Source organism: Schistocerca gregaria, chromosome 2 (genome assembly GCF_023897955.1).
Source record: "Schistocerca gregaria isolate iqSchGreg1 chromosome 2, iqSchGreg1.2, whole genome shotgun sequence".
In the NCBI taxonomy this organism is placed as follows: domain Eukaryota; kingdom Metazoa; phylum Arthropoda; class Insecta; order Orthoptera; family Acrididae; genus Schistocerca; species Schistocerca gregaria.
This window is the reverse complement of record NC_064921.1, coordinates 622,613,180-622,627,333: the sequence shown is the minus strand read 5'-3', so window position 1 is coordinate 622,627,333 and position 14,154 is coordinate 622,613,180. Positions and strand designations below refer to the sequence as shown.

Sequence of the window (14,154 nt, the reverse complement as noted above, 5' to 3'; positions counted from 1 at the left end):
AATGTGTGACATGTGGCACAAAGAGAACTAAATTTGAGTGTAACATACTCCTTTACGTCAGTACAAACTTCCACTGTGTCAAAGGAAGCTTTCTGGTAATCAGTGTGTGGTAGCTACACAAACACACTAGTCCATTGTCACAGCCACAAGAGCCTTTGAAAATAAGAAGTTTGAATTTAATGTTTCAGGCTAAAGTAGCCCAGGCATTATACAGCAGGTAACGGATCAGGATAGTTTCATTTAATGCAGTAAAAAAAAAAAGTTTCTTACAGACTTGGATCATAACTAAATGTAGGCTGCAATGAAAAATTCTGAGTCGGGTGTTATTAAGAGTAGTTCAGCATTTATTAGTGAGAATCATCATGTTATTTTTATTGGTTATAATAGTTTAGTACTGTATGTAACATACTTTTGTACCATTGTTTCAGGATAATTTAGAGCCAAATGTTGTGCCAGGAAATTTAGCAGTATTGCTACCTGCTGCTGGCTGTGACTGTTTCGATAGTGTTGTAGGAGGGGCATCTATCCACACTGCCCATTTTGCCCCTCTGATGTCCACAGACCAAGTACCTGCTCTCAGGGTGAGTTTCAGGTTATTGTATTGATGATCTACTGTGTTATCAGCATCATACAAAGGGCCAGGATGCTGATGATTATATTTTTGAAGTGTTAAGAACTATTACTGTTCGTTTATTTACTTCAGTTGTTCATACTAAAATACATGATATGTGGCGAGTGTTGTAATTTTGAAATTGGTACTATGGTACCGTGTTAATGCACCAATGTCACTTTCCCTGACATTTCAGCACGTTCAGCTGTACTAAAAAGGACACATTTTGGAGTTGAATTTAATGTGTTGTGTCACTGAAACTGCATATTTTAATAATACAAACATATAAACATGAAAACTACCAAATACAGCGTATCAGTTTCGCGAACACCAAACTGAGATTGGTTTGCTTCTGTCAGGCAGTCATGTGACCTCAAGGAAATTACACTGTTTCGTCATGTGAACACACAAACACCTTGCATTGAACACACATTTAAGTTCAGAATTAAAAACCCTAGAAACATTAAGCATGAAATATGAATAAGTAGTAATGTTAAATGTTTCGGATTAACTTAAAAACATTGCAATATGATGCAAAGCCATGCTGTCACATACCTTGAATGGTCAGGAAGGTAATCTTGTCAGAGTCCCCAAAAGTTTTTCACCAAAAGTGGTAAAAAAAAAGCTGCTGGCATGGAATTGAAGCTGCCAGTCAGGCCTGCAGCACTCTGGAAGGAACTGCAGTTTTCACAGCTGTGTAAAATTTACCTGTTGCGACAAAAACATCATTAATAGCTCTTCCATGTGATATGCTCTGTGAAATGTGTACCCAGGTAGGTAATATAAAATAAATTTGTCTTTTTGCCAAATCATGGGATGGCACCTCTAATGTCTCACAACATTCTCTCCATGTTTAGCATGTGAATGGAATGATCTATTAGATGCACAAAGTTCACATAATGATTGACGCTTTAAGGGCTGAAAACTGTCAGCACCATAAGTTTTGTATTACTTCCAACTGTCACTTACAATGCTCATCCAATGAAGGATCTTTTCTTCAATTATTCCTATCATGACTCACATAGTTTGTGCTTCCACAAGTAGAAGGAAGGCTTCTGTAGATTGACTCCAAATTCCACCAGACACACACTGCCTGATGATTTGACGACATTTGCCGTGTTTCTTTTCCCCAGATTTTGTCTCGTACATTTAAACGACAATACCTGATTCCCCTAATGCTTGTGAACTGTTAATTGGTCCACCCAATACACACTTCATGACAGATGGAAGACCAGTCACAACAGTTTCCTCTCTTTTGCATTTTTTCTCTATGCCATTTTATACAAGCTTTTTTAAATTAACGATACAAGGAAAGGGATAGATTGCTACTCACTGTAAACATGACACATTGAGTTGCTAACAGGCGTAACGAGAAGACTGTTAGACATTTAGCTTTCGGCCAAAGCATTCCTTGGTAAAGGAAACACACACTTCCATTCACACAAGCAAGCACACCTCACATGCATATCACCACCACCACCTCTGGCAGTTTGGACTCTAATGCAGCTGTCATGTGGAATGAAAGCAGCAGTCTGAAGGGGGCAGGGAAGAGGGAGGAATAACAGAGTACAGCTGGGGGGAGAGAAGAGAGCTGTCTAGTTAGGTGTGCAGGGACTGGATGGAGACATGACAAGACTACCACCAGGTCCAGTGTTGGAAGGCTGTGGAGCAGGGAGTTCGGAGTTGGGAGGGGGGGGGGGGGGGGAAGGTGGGAAGGAGGAAAGGAGAAGAGCAGTGCAGGGGAAAGTTGGACGGATGTTTGACAAAGGATGGCACACAATGAGGACGACGGGGGGATGTGAATAGGAGAGCAAATTATAGGAAAGGGGATGGAAACTGTTGGGTGGAGGGTGCCAGGACAGTAGGAAAGAAGGGTGAGTGCTTTGGCAAAGGGTGGCACACAGTGAGGGTGAGGGGACATGAATAGAGGGAAGGTCATAGGGCAGGAGGCAGAAACTGTTGGGTGGATGGTGCAACACGCGATCTAGTGTTTGGGAATGGAGCATGTACTGTAAGGATAATTCCCATCTGCACAGTTAGAAAAGTGGTGATGCAGGGGACTATCCAGATAGTCCGGGTTGTGAAGCAGCCATTGAAATTAAGCATGTTATGTTCAGCTGCATTTTGCTCTTTGCCACAGTTTATTGCTGGCCGTTTATTCTATTGGACAGCCACTTGGTAGGCATGCCAAAGAAAAACCTGCGTAATGACAGCAGCAGGGTTGGTATGCTCCTGCCAGGCCCTGCACACAGTATTGTGTGTTTGTAGTTTTGCCTGCTGTATTTGCTAGGAAATTCAGGCCTGCACTGTACAATCATGGTGGTCGGGGTTGTGTGGGGGGGGGGAGTTAAGATGTGGGAAGCCTTTTATTTCCACAATTGATCACTGGAGGGCACCAGCAGTCATCATCAGACATGTGGTTCGAGTTATGGCTGTGGCCAAGAAGCACACATTTGACTGTCTGTGTTATCATAAGGAAAGTTGCTACTCACCAGTAGTGGAAATGTTGCTTTGCTAAATCTGTAAGATGCAGATGATTTAAGCAATTATGATGATACATTGATTGTGCTTCACTCTAAACTGCAAAGAGAAATGCGGAAACTCCCGGAAAAAATTTTCTGGTTCGTTGTCATAAAATAAAGATTTTTAAGAAGCATCCACTTCACAACTTCCCTTCTAATAATGCTGTTACATTCCATTCTAGATTTTCCATTGCATTGTCATAAGTTTGTTTTAGATACATTGTCATAAGTTTGTTTTAGATAGTTTTCATGACTTAAATCTACTTTACATTGATCATATTAAGCAAATATCTTATAAACTGTTCATTTAATTGAAAATTATTGGAAATATAAATGGAAACATTTGCACATGAACAATTGTGTGTGTATTGGGCCTCATGTTAAATTTTTAAGACCAAAGCATGTTGACAAAGTGCTTATATCTGTGTTTGTTTCAACATATTTTCCTGTTATGTCTGACAGCCAGTTGGTCTTATATGATCCTGTGACACTGTTTTGTCATTACTTTGATAATATCACCCGTCTAGAAAGTAATTGAAAAAGAAAATTAAATTATTGGTTTTAGCACATCTGAGTGACTCTGCGATCACTGCTTTGCTAAACCTGTAAGATACAGATGATTTAAGCATTGATGATGATACCCTTGATTCTGCTTTGCTCCCAACTGCAAAGAGAAATGCAGAAATTCCTGGAAAAATTTGTCTGGGTTGTCGTCATAAAGTGAAGATTTTGAAGAAGCATCCATGTCACAGTTCAGTGAAAATGGCATGTAACAACAAAACTTGTAGAACATAAACCAGCAACATTATAAGCAACACCAAGAGGAACAAAATATACATGTTCTGGATACAGCTGCACTAGCAAATGTTAAAAAATCAGGTCAACGGAATATTTGGGGGAAGAAGCATTTTCTCAGGTGCCACCATCTTCTGAAGGTCAAACAGAGCAGTGCACTTTACCACCTACCTATGTTAAAGCAGAGGTTTGTTTGTGTACAATATTTTTCAAGAAAAATTTAATTTCATTTGTTTCAGGATTTTGTCAAAGTTATAAATCCAGCATCTTATTTCCTAAATCATTTCAATGAACAATTGTATCAAGAAGCTGCAGTCTTCAGAGACATTTACTACATGATCAAAACAAAGCAACAACTTGCAACATTCGCAGGAAATCAAGAAGTTGTTCAGTGTGCCCATCAATTGTATGCAAGTGCAGTCAGTCAATGGAAGGAATTGGTTTGTGTGTATCAGCAGATGGAGACGTATTGTACACACGTAAACTGAGGAGCAGATCCTAAACATAAATTTACATCTGGTAGACATGAAGTATGAATTCAATATAGGAATGACAGTAAAGCAAATAAACCTCCAATGAAAGACATAAATTATTTGCTGCTATCTGGATGGCCACAGAAGGATTGATGATCATTTTGAAACAGGACGACATTTATTTGAGTTGAAACTGAAAGATACAAACCATCATGTTCCCACTCACAGATAAGAGATTAGACAAATTTGATCAATGACCTGTTGTTGATGGTTTAGAATCTACAAGAAGTTACCAAAAAAATCCATTGCAAATGGCTTTCGAGAACAAAATTCAATAGATGTGATGTGTACCTGTGTTTACCCAAATATGTCAGCTGCTCTTGCTTGCATCACAGAAAGGAATGCGAATGAAAACATGCAATTGTGCAGTTCCAAAATTTTGAGAAATTTCTGAAAATAATTTTTTCTAACAAATTGCAGACTGGTTTTTACACCATAAAAATTTCTATTTTCAAAATTATGCATAAAAGGCAACCCAGGGTCTGAAGGAGATACGTCATGGCCACTTTCGCTGGTGGCCTGGCCTCTGATGCGGTAGAATAAGCCTGTGTGACAGGACTGAAATAGGAGGTGCTTGGTGGCTGAAGTGGGCAGGTCTTGCACCTAGGTCTTCCACTGGGATATGATCCCTGTGGCAAGGGGATGGAATTGGCATATGGATGGACTGGGAGATTGAGTGGGTGGGGGAATACCACTTCAGGAGGGGTGAGAAGGATCTTCGGTAGGATGTGCCTCATGTCAGGGGATGATTATAGGTAACCAAAGCCCTGACTAAGGATATAATACAGTTGTTCAAGTCAGGGTTTGTGTTGGGTGATGAAGGGAGCATTCCTTTTGTAACTGTTTCATGGGGTACTGGAGAATTGTGAGTGCGTGAGGGAATGTTAAGAGGGATCTGTTTGTGGACTAGGTCGGGGGGGGGGGGGGGTTGTATCACCTGTTTGTGAAGGCTTTGGTGAGACTTTCGGCATTCTGGCAAAGGGAGTTCCTTTCACTGCAAATACGCAGTCCCCAGCTGGCCAGGTTGTATGGGACAGATTTTTTGGTGTGGAAGGGATGACAGCTGTTTAAATGCAGGTACTGTTGGTGGGGTTTAATATAGATAGAGGTGTGAATGGAGCTATCATACAGTAGGGTGGCATGCTTTGTTGGGGAGGACCAGGTAAAATGTGTGTGAGAGGTGTTGAGGTTGTGAAGGAATGAAGATAGGTTCTGTCTTTTTATTTTTTGTTGAAAATGTGTAGTATAACATTTGACAAATGAAGAAAAGTAAACTGGAGAACTAAAATTCCTCAAGTAAATATTCAGTTATTGTTGGATATCAGTCATCAACCCTTTTGATGGACAATCAGGCCATGGGTACCAAGCAAGGTGACACAAGGTTAAGATATGGTTGACGGATACTTCAAAAGGACACCACCAGTTTCCTTCCCCACACCCTCTCAATGCGAGCTTTTGTTCAGTCTCCTTAATGACATTGTTATTCATGGGACTTTAAACCCTAATAATCATCTGTTCCTTTATGTTCTGTCTGGCTGTACATTATGGTAAGTTGTGTGTGACAAGATAAAATTTGGAACTTAAGTTGATTTCAACACTACTCTCAATTACTACCTTAGTGGCCCCCAAATGTATTATTAAATACAAATCTCTTGTCAGTTTGTTTCCTCCTCTACAAGAAATTTCTTAGTATACATACAATCTATAGTGCTACATAAAGGCAAGTCATCATTTAATGTTGTACCATAAGTCTCGGAAAGTTCTTGACAGATTTACTTCAGATTTTCACACAGTATTCTAATTAACATTCAGATGGAGTAGGCTGTATACACTGATCAGGCAGAAATTATGACCACCGACATACTATTGAAATAAACCCGTCCAGATGATAACAGCGCCAACTGGTGAAAAGTCACTGCTAGTCAGACATATGCACTTTGCGTGTAGTATCGGAGAACATGCTGTCTGTGTGTAGAATGGGCAAGGTGCTCTATCTATCTGAGTTTGACTGAACGCAGATTGTGATGGCCCAGAAACTCGGCACGAGCATTTCGGAAACTGCACTACTTGTTGGGTGTTCGAGGAGTTCTGTGATGAGTGTCTTCAACACCTAGCGAAACAAAGGTGAAACCAAGTCCAGACATTGTGAGATTGAGATGCCTTCTCTCATTACAGATGTCAGACGTTGTAAGCTGGGCAGACTGGTAAAACAGGACAGGCAGTAAACTGTATCAGAACTAACATCAGACTTTAATGCTTGGTGGAGTACAAGTGTATCTGAATGCACATTGCACTCCTAACGAAGTGCTTCCCCATCCAACGACCCACGCATGTGACATTGTTAACATCACGACATCAACTACTATGGAGTGTAACTGGCACTTTGCCATGAGCACCTGGATGTTGGTACAGAGGAAGTGCGTTGCATGGTCTGATTAATCCCGATACTTTCTTCATAATGCCAAAGGAAGGACATGAATCCGTCATCCTCCAGGGGAACAGATCCTTAACACCTGTACTGCAGGACAGAGAGAAGATGGCAGCAGCACCGTTGTGCCCTGGGGAACATTCACGTAGGCATCCATGGGTCCAACAGATGTGGTGCAAGGCACCATGATGACCAAGGAGTATCATACACTAGTTGCAGACAATGTACACCCCTTCATCACGATTATGTTTCCCGATGTTGGTGGCATTTTTCAACAAGATAATGCTCCTTGTTATAAGGCCAGGAGTGTGATTGAGTGGGTCGAGGATCACGGTGGCAAATTCCAATTGATGTGCTGGCCCCTTAACTCTCTAGATCTGAACTTGGTCAAACACAGTGAACATTAATAAAAGTTGACAAACTGCAGGAATGGATTCCTGACTGGAAATGGAGAAAAGATGATACTACGAATATGTGTCTGGAAATGGAAGGTGTGTGTCAATGACAAATCTTCCCAGAATGCAGTACAGAGGTGCATCGCACCCACGTCACAACAGATGTTAAAAGTGGCCTCCATGGGATGCAGTGCACATGTTCACGTCTTGCATAACGGATTGCCGCACTCTTATGCACATTTTGACCTCCCTCCAAACAGCATCACGGGTGTCGTGAACATGCTGTTGAAAGTGTCTGCACATCAGGAACTGGTTCAGCATACACAGGACTTTCCACATGCCCCGATGGGTTTAAGTCTGTTGATCTAACGGGCCATGTTATAGGGCCTCCGCATAATATCCAGTGTCCAGGGAAGATGTTCGTGAGGTGAGGTGTCTGCAAACAGTAATGCAGAAGTGGGGGGGGGGTGCTTTGTTGTGCATAAACCACATAATATGTCTATTGCCAAAGGCACTTTCTCAAGTAGCCCAGGCAGAGTATCCGGTGGAAGTTCAATGATATGGTCATGAAGAATCTCCGCCAACACATCGACAGTTAACTGATGCAGATGAGATGTTTCAACTATTCCCCAATGATTGATGATGCCAGTTTTGGTAAAGTTTGATTTGTTGGTAATCAAGACTAATGACAGAAATCCCATAATGATTATTAACAAAATCCTTCCCGTATAGGGAAATCCACTGCTGATAATTCTTGCACTCATTGCAGCTGGAAGACACAGTAGTGGTTGTCATGCAGTATACACATAATTGTTGGTGGTCATCTCTCTGAAAGAACCCACGGTCACAAACATGCCCAAAAAGGAAGTGAAATTTTGTTTGATGTGATCGGTGTCTGTGAGGGTACTCATTTTTGTGCAGCCTCTGAAGCATTTCCATCTGCTCGGCCGTACCCAAGCAGCATCTCACCTTCTTCCCGATGTGAATACTGTAAATACCAGACCATTCTGCTGCGTACAGTACGCTGTGTCAATCGCACTGCCTGCAACACACAAGGAACACGCGATATGTGGTCAGAGGAACTTTCATTCATCAGTGCCTTCTACTGTGCCAATGATGCATTTCTGGACACATGTTCATAGGACTCTTTTTTCCTCCATCTCCAGTCAGGAATCCTTTCCTGCAGTTTGTGGGTTTTATTAATGTTCACCCTGTGCATGTATCTGTGTGTGTGTGTGTGTGTGTGTGTGTGTGTGTGTGTGTGTGTGTGTGTGTTTTACATTGTGGTGTAAAGCAAGTAGTGTATGCTGGGGCATCAGCACAACATGTTGTATGTTTTAATTGTACGTTATTTTATTTGTGACACACTGATGGTCTCTGTCACTTTTATTTGACGCAACATCACTATGTGACTTTCAGTGTTGTAGCAAGCATATAAGATTCTATGATGACAGTGTAGATATTGAGACTTGCACTAAAAGTTTTTAACTAAATAAATTTCAAAAGGGAGAAAATAATTGCACTTGGTTAAACAGCAGATAAGAAAACAAAAAACACACACATACGCTCTTTAACTGTTAGTTCTACTGAGCTAGAATTTGAAGAAGGCAATTTACACAAATATCAGATGTGAGTGCACAGGCAACAGTAACAAGTGGAATCAAATACACAAAACACATTCTTACGTGGGAGCTAACAGCAAGTGACTGGCAAACCAACAACTTGTAATGTTAAAGCTGTCAAGTCCGAGTAGAGACTTGTGTCTGCACTCAGATCCAATTATAGAGAAGTGCACAAAATCTTAAACTTCAAGTATCAGATAAATATCAAACAGGCAAGCAAGGGAAGACAGTTAATTTGAATAATTCACTACACTGTATGAATGACCACTGTGAAATTTCAAAGCAATCAGAATCTTACAATTTAGACAGCAGAGCACCACAGTAAGTGAATTTAAATAGAAAAACCCTGTTAATAGAATACCAGTTTACGTATCTGATCTGGATGTCTGCTTTGGTCCATCAGAGCAGACAGTACTCTGCCACGCATTACAAAATGGTGCCACCGGACACACCAGATTTAAATGACAGTGACCGTATTCTAGAACCGGAGAATAATATATTGTATTAACACATGGAATGTAAAAAATATCAGATGTGAGCGCACAGGCAACAGTAACAGTCTTGATATTTGGCTGATCTTGCACAGTTTGACCAGCACCCAGCTCAATGTTTGGCTGTCTGTCTTTGGTTTGAAGTGGCGGTGTTAGAGATAAAATTTAAATCTTCCTAGGGTAAACAGTACAGCCAGCACTTAAAGCTAACAAATGGAGTAGTGTGTGTCCCCCCCCCCCCCCCCCCCCCCCCGGCAGTGCCCTGGAGGCATAGGCTAAGGGAGGGTGTGCACCACCCTGCTCCTGCAGGCAACAGCTGCAATGCCTCCGTTTGAAGCATCAACCTGTACAATGAAAGGTAAATTAAAGTCAGACTTTTACATAACACTTGGGGCCTCACTAAGGCACATTTCAGTGTGTTGAAAGATGTCTGTTGTGATGCCCCCCACTCAAACTTTGCGTCTTTTTTCCAAAATGGTGTTAAATGGTGAGGCCAAATGGCAAAATAGGGGACGAACTTTCTAAAAAAAAATTGGCCCTGCCAATGAATCAGGCAATCTGATTCTTGTTGTGGGAACTTGTGCATGGTGGTCATCTGTGACTGGCCCACGCTGACTCCTGTGGCTGACATGATGCATTCCAAGAAGAAAATTTTCTTGCAAGCTGGCGTTAACATTACTTGGTTTTATTTTCAAGGCAGGTTGCCTCAGCTGCCACAAGATGTCACCCAAGTGTTCCAGGTGGTCTTCAAAGCTCTTTTTATAAATGAAAATGCCACACACTAAACTTTAAATCCCTCAGCACAATCTTAACAAACAAGAAAGCACTATGGCCCAGGTGGACAGACCATGTGGCACTCTGTTGAATTCAAACGTATTGTAATCCATGCAGAATACTGTCAGTGGTTTAGAGTCCTTTGTTAAAGGTGCTTGGTAATAAGCATGATTTAGATTTAGTACTGTAAAGTTCTTGACTCCACTGAACCAAGTGAAGCAGTTGCAAAGATCTGACAACAACACTGACTCTGTTACCACCTTTTGGTTCAGTGCTCAGTAATCAGTTATTGGCTGAAATCCTATCTTGTTCTGTTTAGGTGTGAGAAAAATGGGAGCTGCATATGGTGACACTGATGGTCTGATAATCCCATCCTTTAGTAATTGTTTCACTATTTTATACATTTTGATCATTTTAGGTTGTGACAATCTGTAAGGTACCTGTCACCCCAGGTTGGTCAATTGGATTTTATACTCAATTTTGTTTGTAACTTCCAGTCTGTTGGTGAGCACCTTGGAGAATTGTTCTAAAACTTCAATTAATTGCCTGGCTTTATACTCTGGCAAATGCCCCACATTGACCTCGGAACTTCTAGTTTGGACCTGACTTACACCCATTGAGTCCCAATGCCTGCAGAGCTTAATTTTGGTGGCAGGGGAAAATTTAAAACCTAAGTAATGACTGACATAGTCCAATATGCACCCTGTACCCATTAAAAACTAAAGTGGTTTCCAGGAACCCCAACCCTGTGCTTGGTCCTGGCATTTGTTGTTCTGACGCTATTTCATCAGATCTTTGCAATCCCTCACCAGGTATAGTGTATAGCTGCACCTAAAAGAGTCACACAACATGTCCCTCTTTATGTCCAAGTTCCCAGCCCAGTCTCCAAAGCACCCGTTATGGTTATCTGGTAGCCTCTCGCAGCCCCGTTTCTCATCACCATCTTTGTGATTTTAGATACTCATTATCATACTATCCAAGTAGAAAATGAGCACAGCTTGTTTAAAAATATGGCGTGCAAGTGATCCTTCGGCCGCATGCCTTTCAAGACAGTCACGACCGTCTCTTCCTCACTAATGTCTAGAGATACGCAGTTCTAGGCCCTTGCACACACTCTGTATAGAAGTCTGTAAGTTATAGGAGTGCTCTTCAATCAAGTCTCCAAGCCCGTGTGTCCCTATGCAATCAAATAAAATTCTTCTATGGAGTGCAGGAAACAAACCCCACCTTCCAGATTTTCTGTGGTCAATTTAGCTAATTGCCCTGTGCTAGTGGGTAAATAAGCTTGCACACTACCTTGTGTGGTATTTACAGTGTTTCGGCTAGGTTTTGTAGTTCCACCAGTAACCAGATACCTCCACAGTATGATTGATATTACTGATCGGCAAGGTACGGATATTTTGAATTACCGAAAGCAGAGGTACTTTACTGAGTTGGTCTGAAACATCTATTTGCACCTCCACCTCCTCTGCAACCTCTGGAGTGTGCCCTTCACCCTACTCGCTCTCCTGCTGCTACTTGACGAAGGACATAAGCTGTTATATTGCTATGACATCCTCCTGGAAGCTTTTAACCTCAGTGATCCTCTTAAGTTTTTTTTATCAGTTAGCTCAATATCCTTAATCATATTTGAGATATGATCTATAAGTGTGTTCAGTTGTGTCGTCTGAGTGCACGAGGCGGAGGTAACGTGTGTTGTACCTATCACACTGATAGCTTCACTAATAAGTGTTAAATGCTGTACACTTTGACCCAGTGGGGTGGCACAGTGGTTAACATTGTGGAGTCTTCCATTCAATAGGATGATGGTTCAAATATCCATCTGGCCACCCAGATTTAGATTTTCTGTGATTTTACTAAATTGTTTAATGATATGACAGGATGTTTCCTTTCAAAAGGGTACAACCAATTTCCGTCCCTATCCTTCCTTAATCTGAGCTTGAGCTTGTGTACGCACAGTGCTTTCTCCGACTTGACATTCCATATGCTTTTGACGCTTTCAACAATGCAAGTAAGGTAACTGTTTTGAGAGAAAAGGGAGAGTCACATAAAAACACACAGCTTTCCATTCATAGTGGGAATCTTTCCTGCTGTTTGACTGAAAACGAGGTAGTGTAGTCAGCCTGTTTACAAAATGTATACAGGAAAGACAGCAGAGCTAATGGCAGTATTTATAACACTAAAAAATACAGTAGCAACATTCTTATTTATTACTGACAGACCTGCTATAGTCTTGTTATCTAAACTCATCAGTAACCTTACAGAAATTTTTGAAGTCATCCAGGCATTGCTGTCGAAGTCAGAAGTTTAAGGTAATGTTGTTCTATTCAAAATGCACCCAAATTGAAGCTTTCCAGTTGTAAGTTGCACTAACTTTATATTTCCATCTGTGTAGTCACACAACACTGCTATAAGTTTTTTATTTTTATTTTTTGCCTTTGTGACATATTTCTCCATATTTTCTGGCTTCAGGGCTCTGCATCAAGCATAGTAAAAACATATAAGCTGTATAATCGAGTACACCATCAGCTCACTCAACACTAAATGATGTTTTAGTATGTTTCTTGGTAGTACCTTTCTCTTTTTCCCTCAGAACATAAAGAAGTCTTCACTTATGGAGTAGTGGAGATATTTGTTTACCTTCATCCTAATTGCAGGTGGGTTTGTATGTTTGCTGGAAGGACCATGTGTTGCGTGCCTTTGCCAAAATAGAGATCCAAGGTTGAAGGAGAGATGCAGACAACAGAGATGTGTGGAGGCATATTTGTTAAGGAGCCAAATTCAGTCCAAAACAAAATAAGATGATTTATAAATTGGGAGATGGAACTGCTAACCAATACTGACTTACTTCCAGGATGCAAAACGTGTAGTACAGCTGATACACACACATGAAAGATAAAGCGATAAATTTCCTAACTTTTGGAGCTATTAGTTCCTTCCAGAGGGGGGGGGGGGGGGGGGGGGAGAGAGAGAGAGAGAGAGAGAGAGAGAGAGAGAGAGAGAGAGAGAGAGAGAGAGAGAGAGAGATGAGTTGGGAAAGATTAAAAATTAAGAGCAGGTCATACAGGCACCAGGATAACAGGAACATAGTGATCGATCAGTCAATATAATTACACATATTTCTGACAAGGTCACTAAGTGGAATGCATAGTGATACTACCACCAGTGCCAGGTCATGTCAATAAACGAACAGTGGCAGATTTAAGGACTGCCCCAGATCGTCTCTAACTCACTTGTATCAACTCACCAATGTGTACTGTGTGCTCTGATGTATTTATTCATGAGAACCTTGCAACATTCAGCTCTTATCTAAACACTTGCACAAACACACACAAAGAGAATGCTTTCCAGCCTGACAAAGTTAGATTGTCCTCAAGCACTCATGTTTTGAGTTATTCGGTAAATCCCATAGTACTTTTAATTGGCAAGAAATATCCTCCTCTAGAAGTTTTGTTCTTGTTTGGTTCAAGAAGATTGAAGCTCTGCAATTCATGTGTACTTAATTACTGTTCAATAAAAACAGTAACATGCACTATAAAATTGTTCATGCTAATACTTTTATCTCTTGCATATCCATGTATATGATCATAATTACCACTTTGTACCAAAGGACTCAATGGACTGCAGTACCAGTGGATCCACTACCCTGGAAGCAGAAGTAGCAACACACAGTCGGCCTCCTGTGCAGCATTCTCCATGCGCACAAAGTGATCTAATGGGACATGCGTGCACAGAATTTTCTGACCACTACCAGCAGCAGCAGCAGCAGCAAATCAGTTCCAAAGAAGTAGCAGTTCATTCAAATGTAGAGCAATCTGTCCTTCCTCCAGCATCTACCACTGCCAGCAGGCTGGGGGATGGGACAAACCACAAACAAACTAGTGCAGGTGATTTTTCGACCTCTCTGCTTCAGTGGTATTATTCGTGTTGTTATAGCATATCTCAACATGTTTTTTTTGTAGGAAAGCCTTATAATAAGATCAG

At 41.2% G+C, this 14,154-nt stretch overlaps 1 protein-coding gene across 6 annotated transcripts in view; it reads left to right on the top strand.

The window, feature by feature from the left end:
- LOC126334616 (protein Gawky) overlaps positions 1 to 14,154 on the top strand; it is a 339,985-nt gene that overhangs the window by 146,941 nt on the left and 178,890 nt on the right. For all 6 annotated transcript variants that reach the window (XM_049997028.1, XM_049997031.1, XM_049997026.1 and 3 more), the window contains 2 exons: positions 429 to 581; positions 13,781 to 14,057. In XM_049997028.1, coding sequence (XP_049852985.1) covers positions 429 to 581; positions 13,781 to 14,057 — 430 coding nt within the window. The remainder of the gene's footprint in view (positions 1 to 428; positions 582 to 13,780; positions 14,058 to 14,154) is intronic.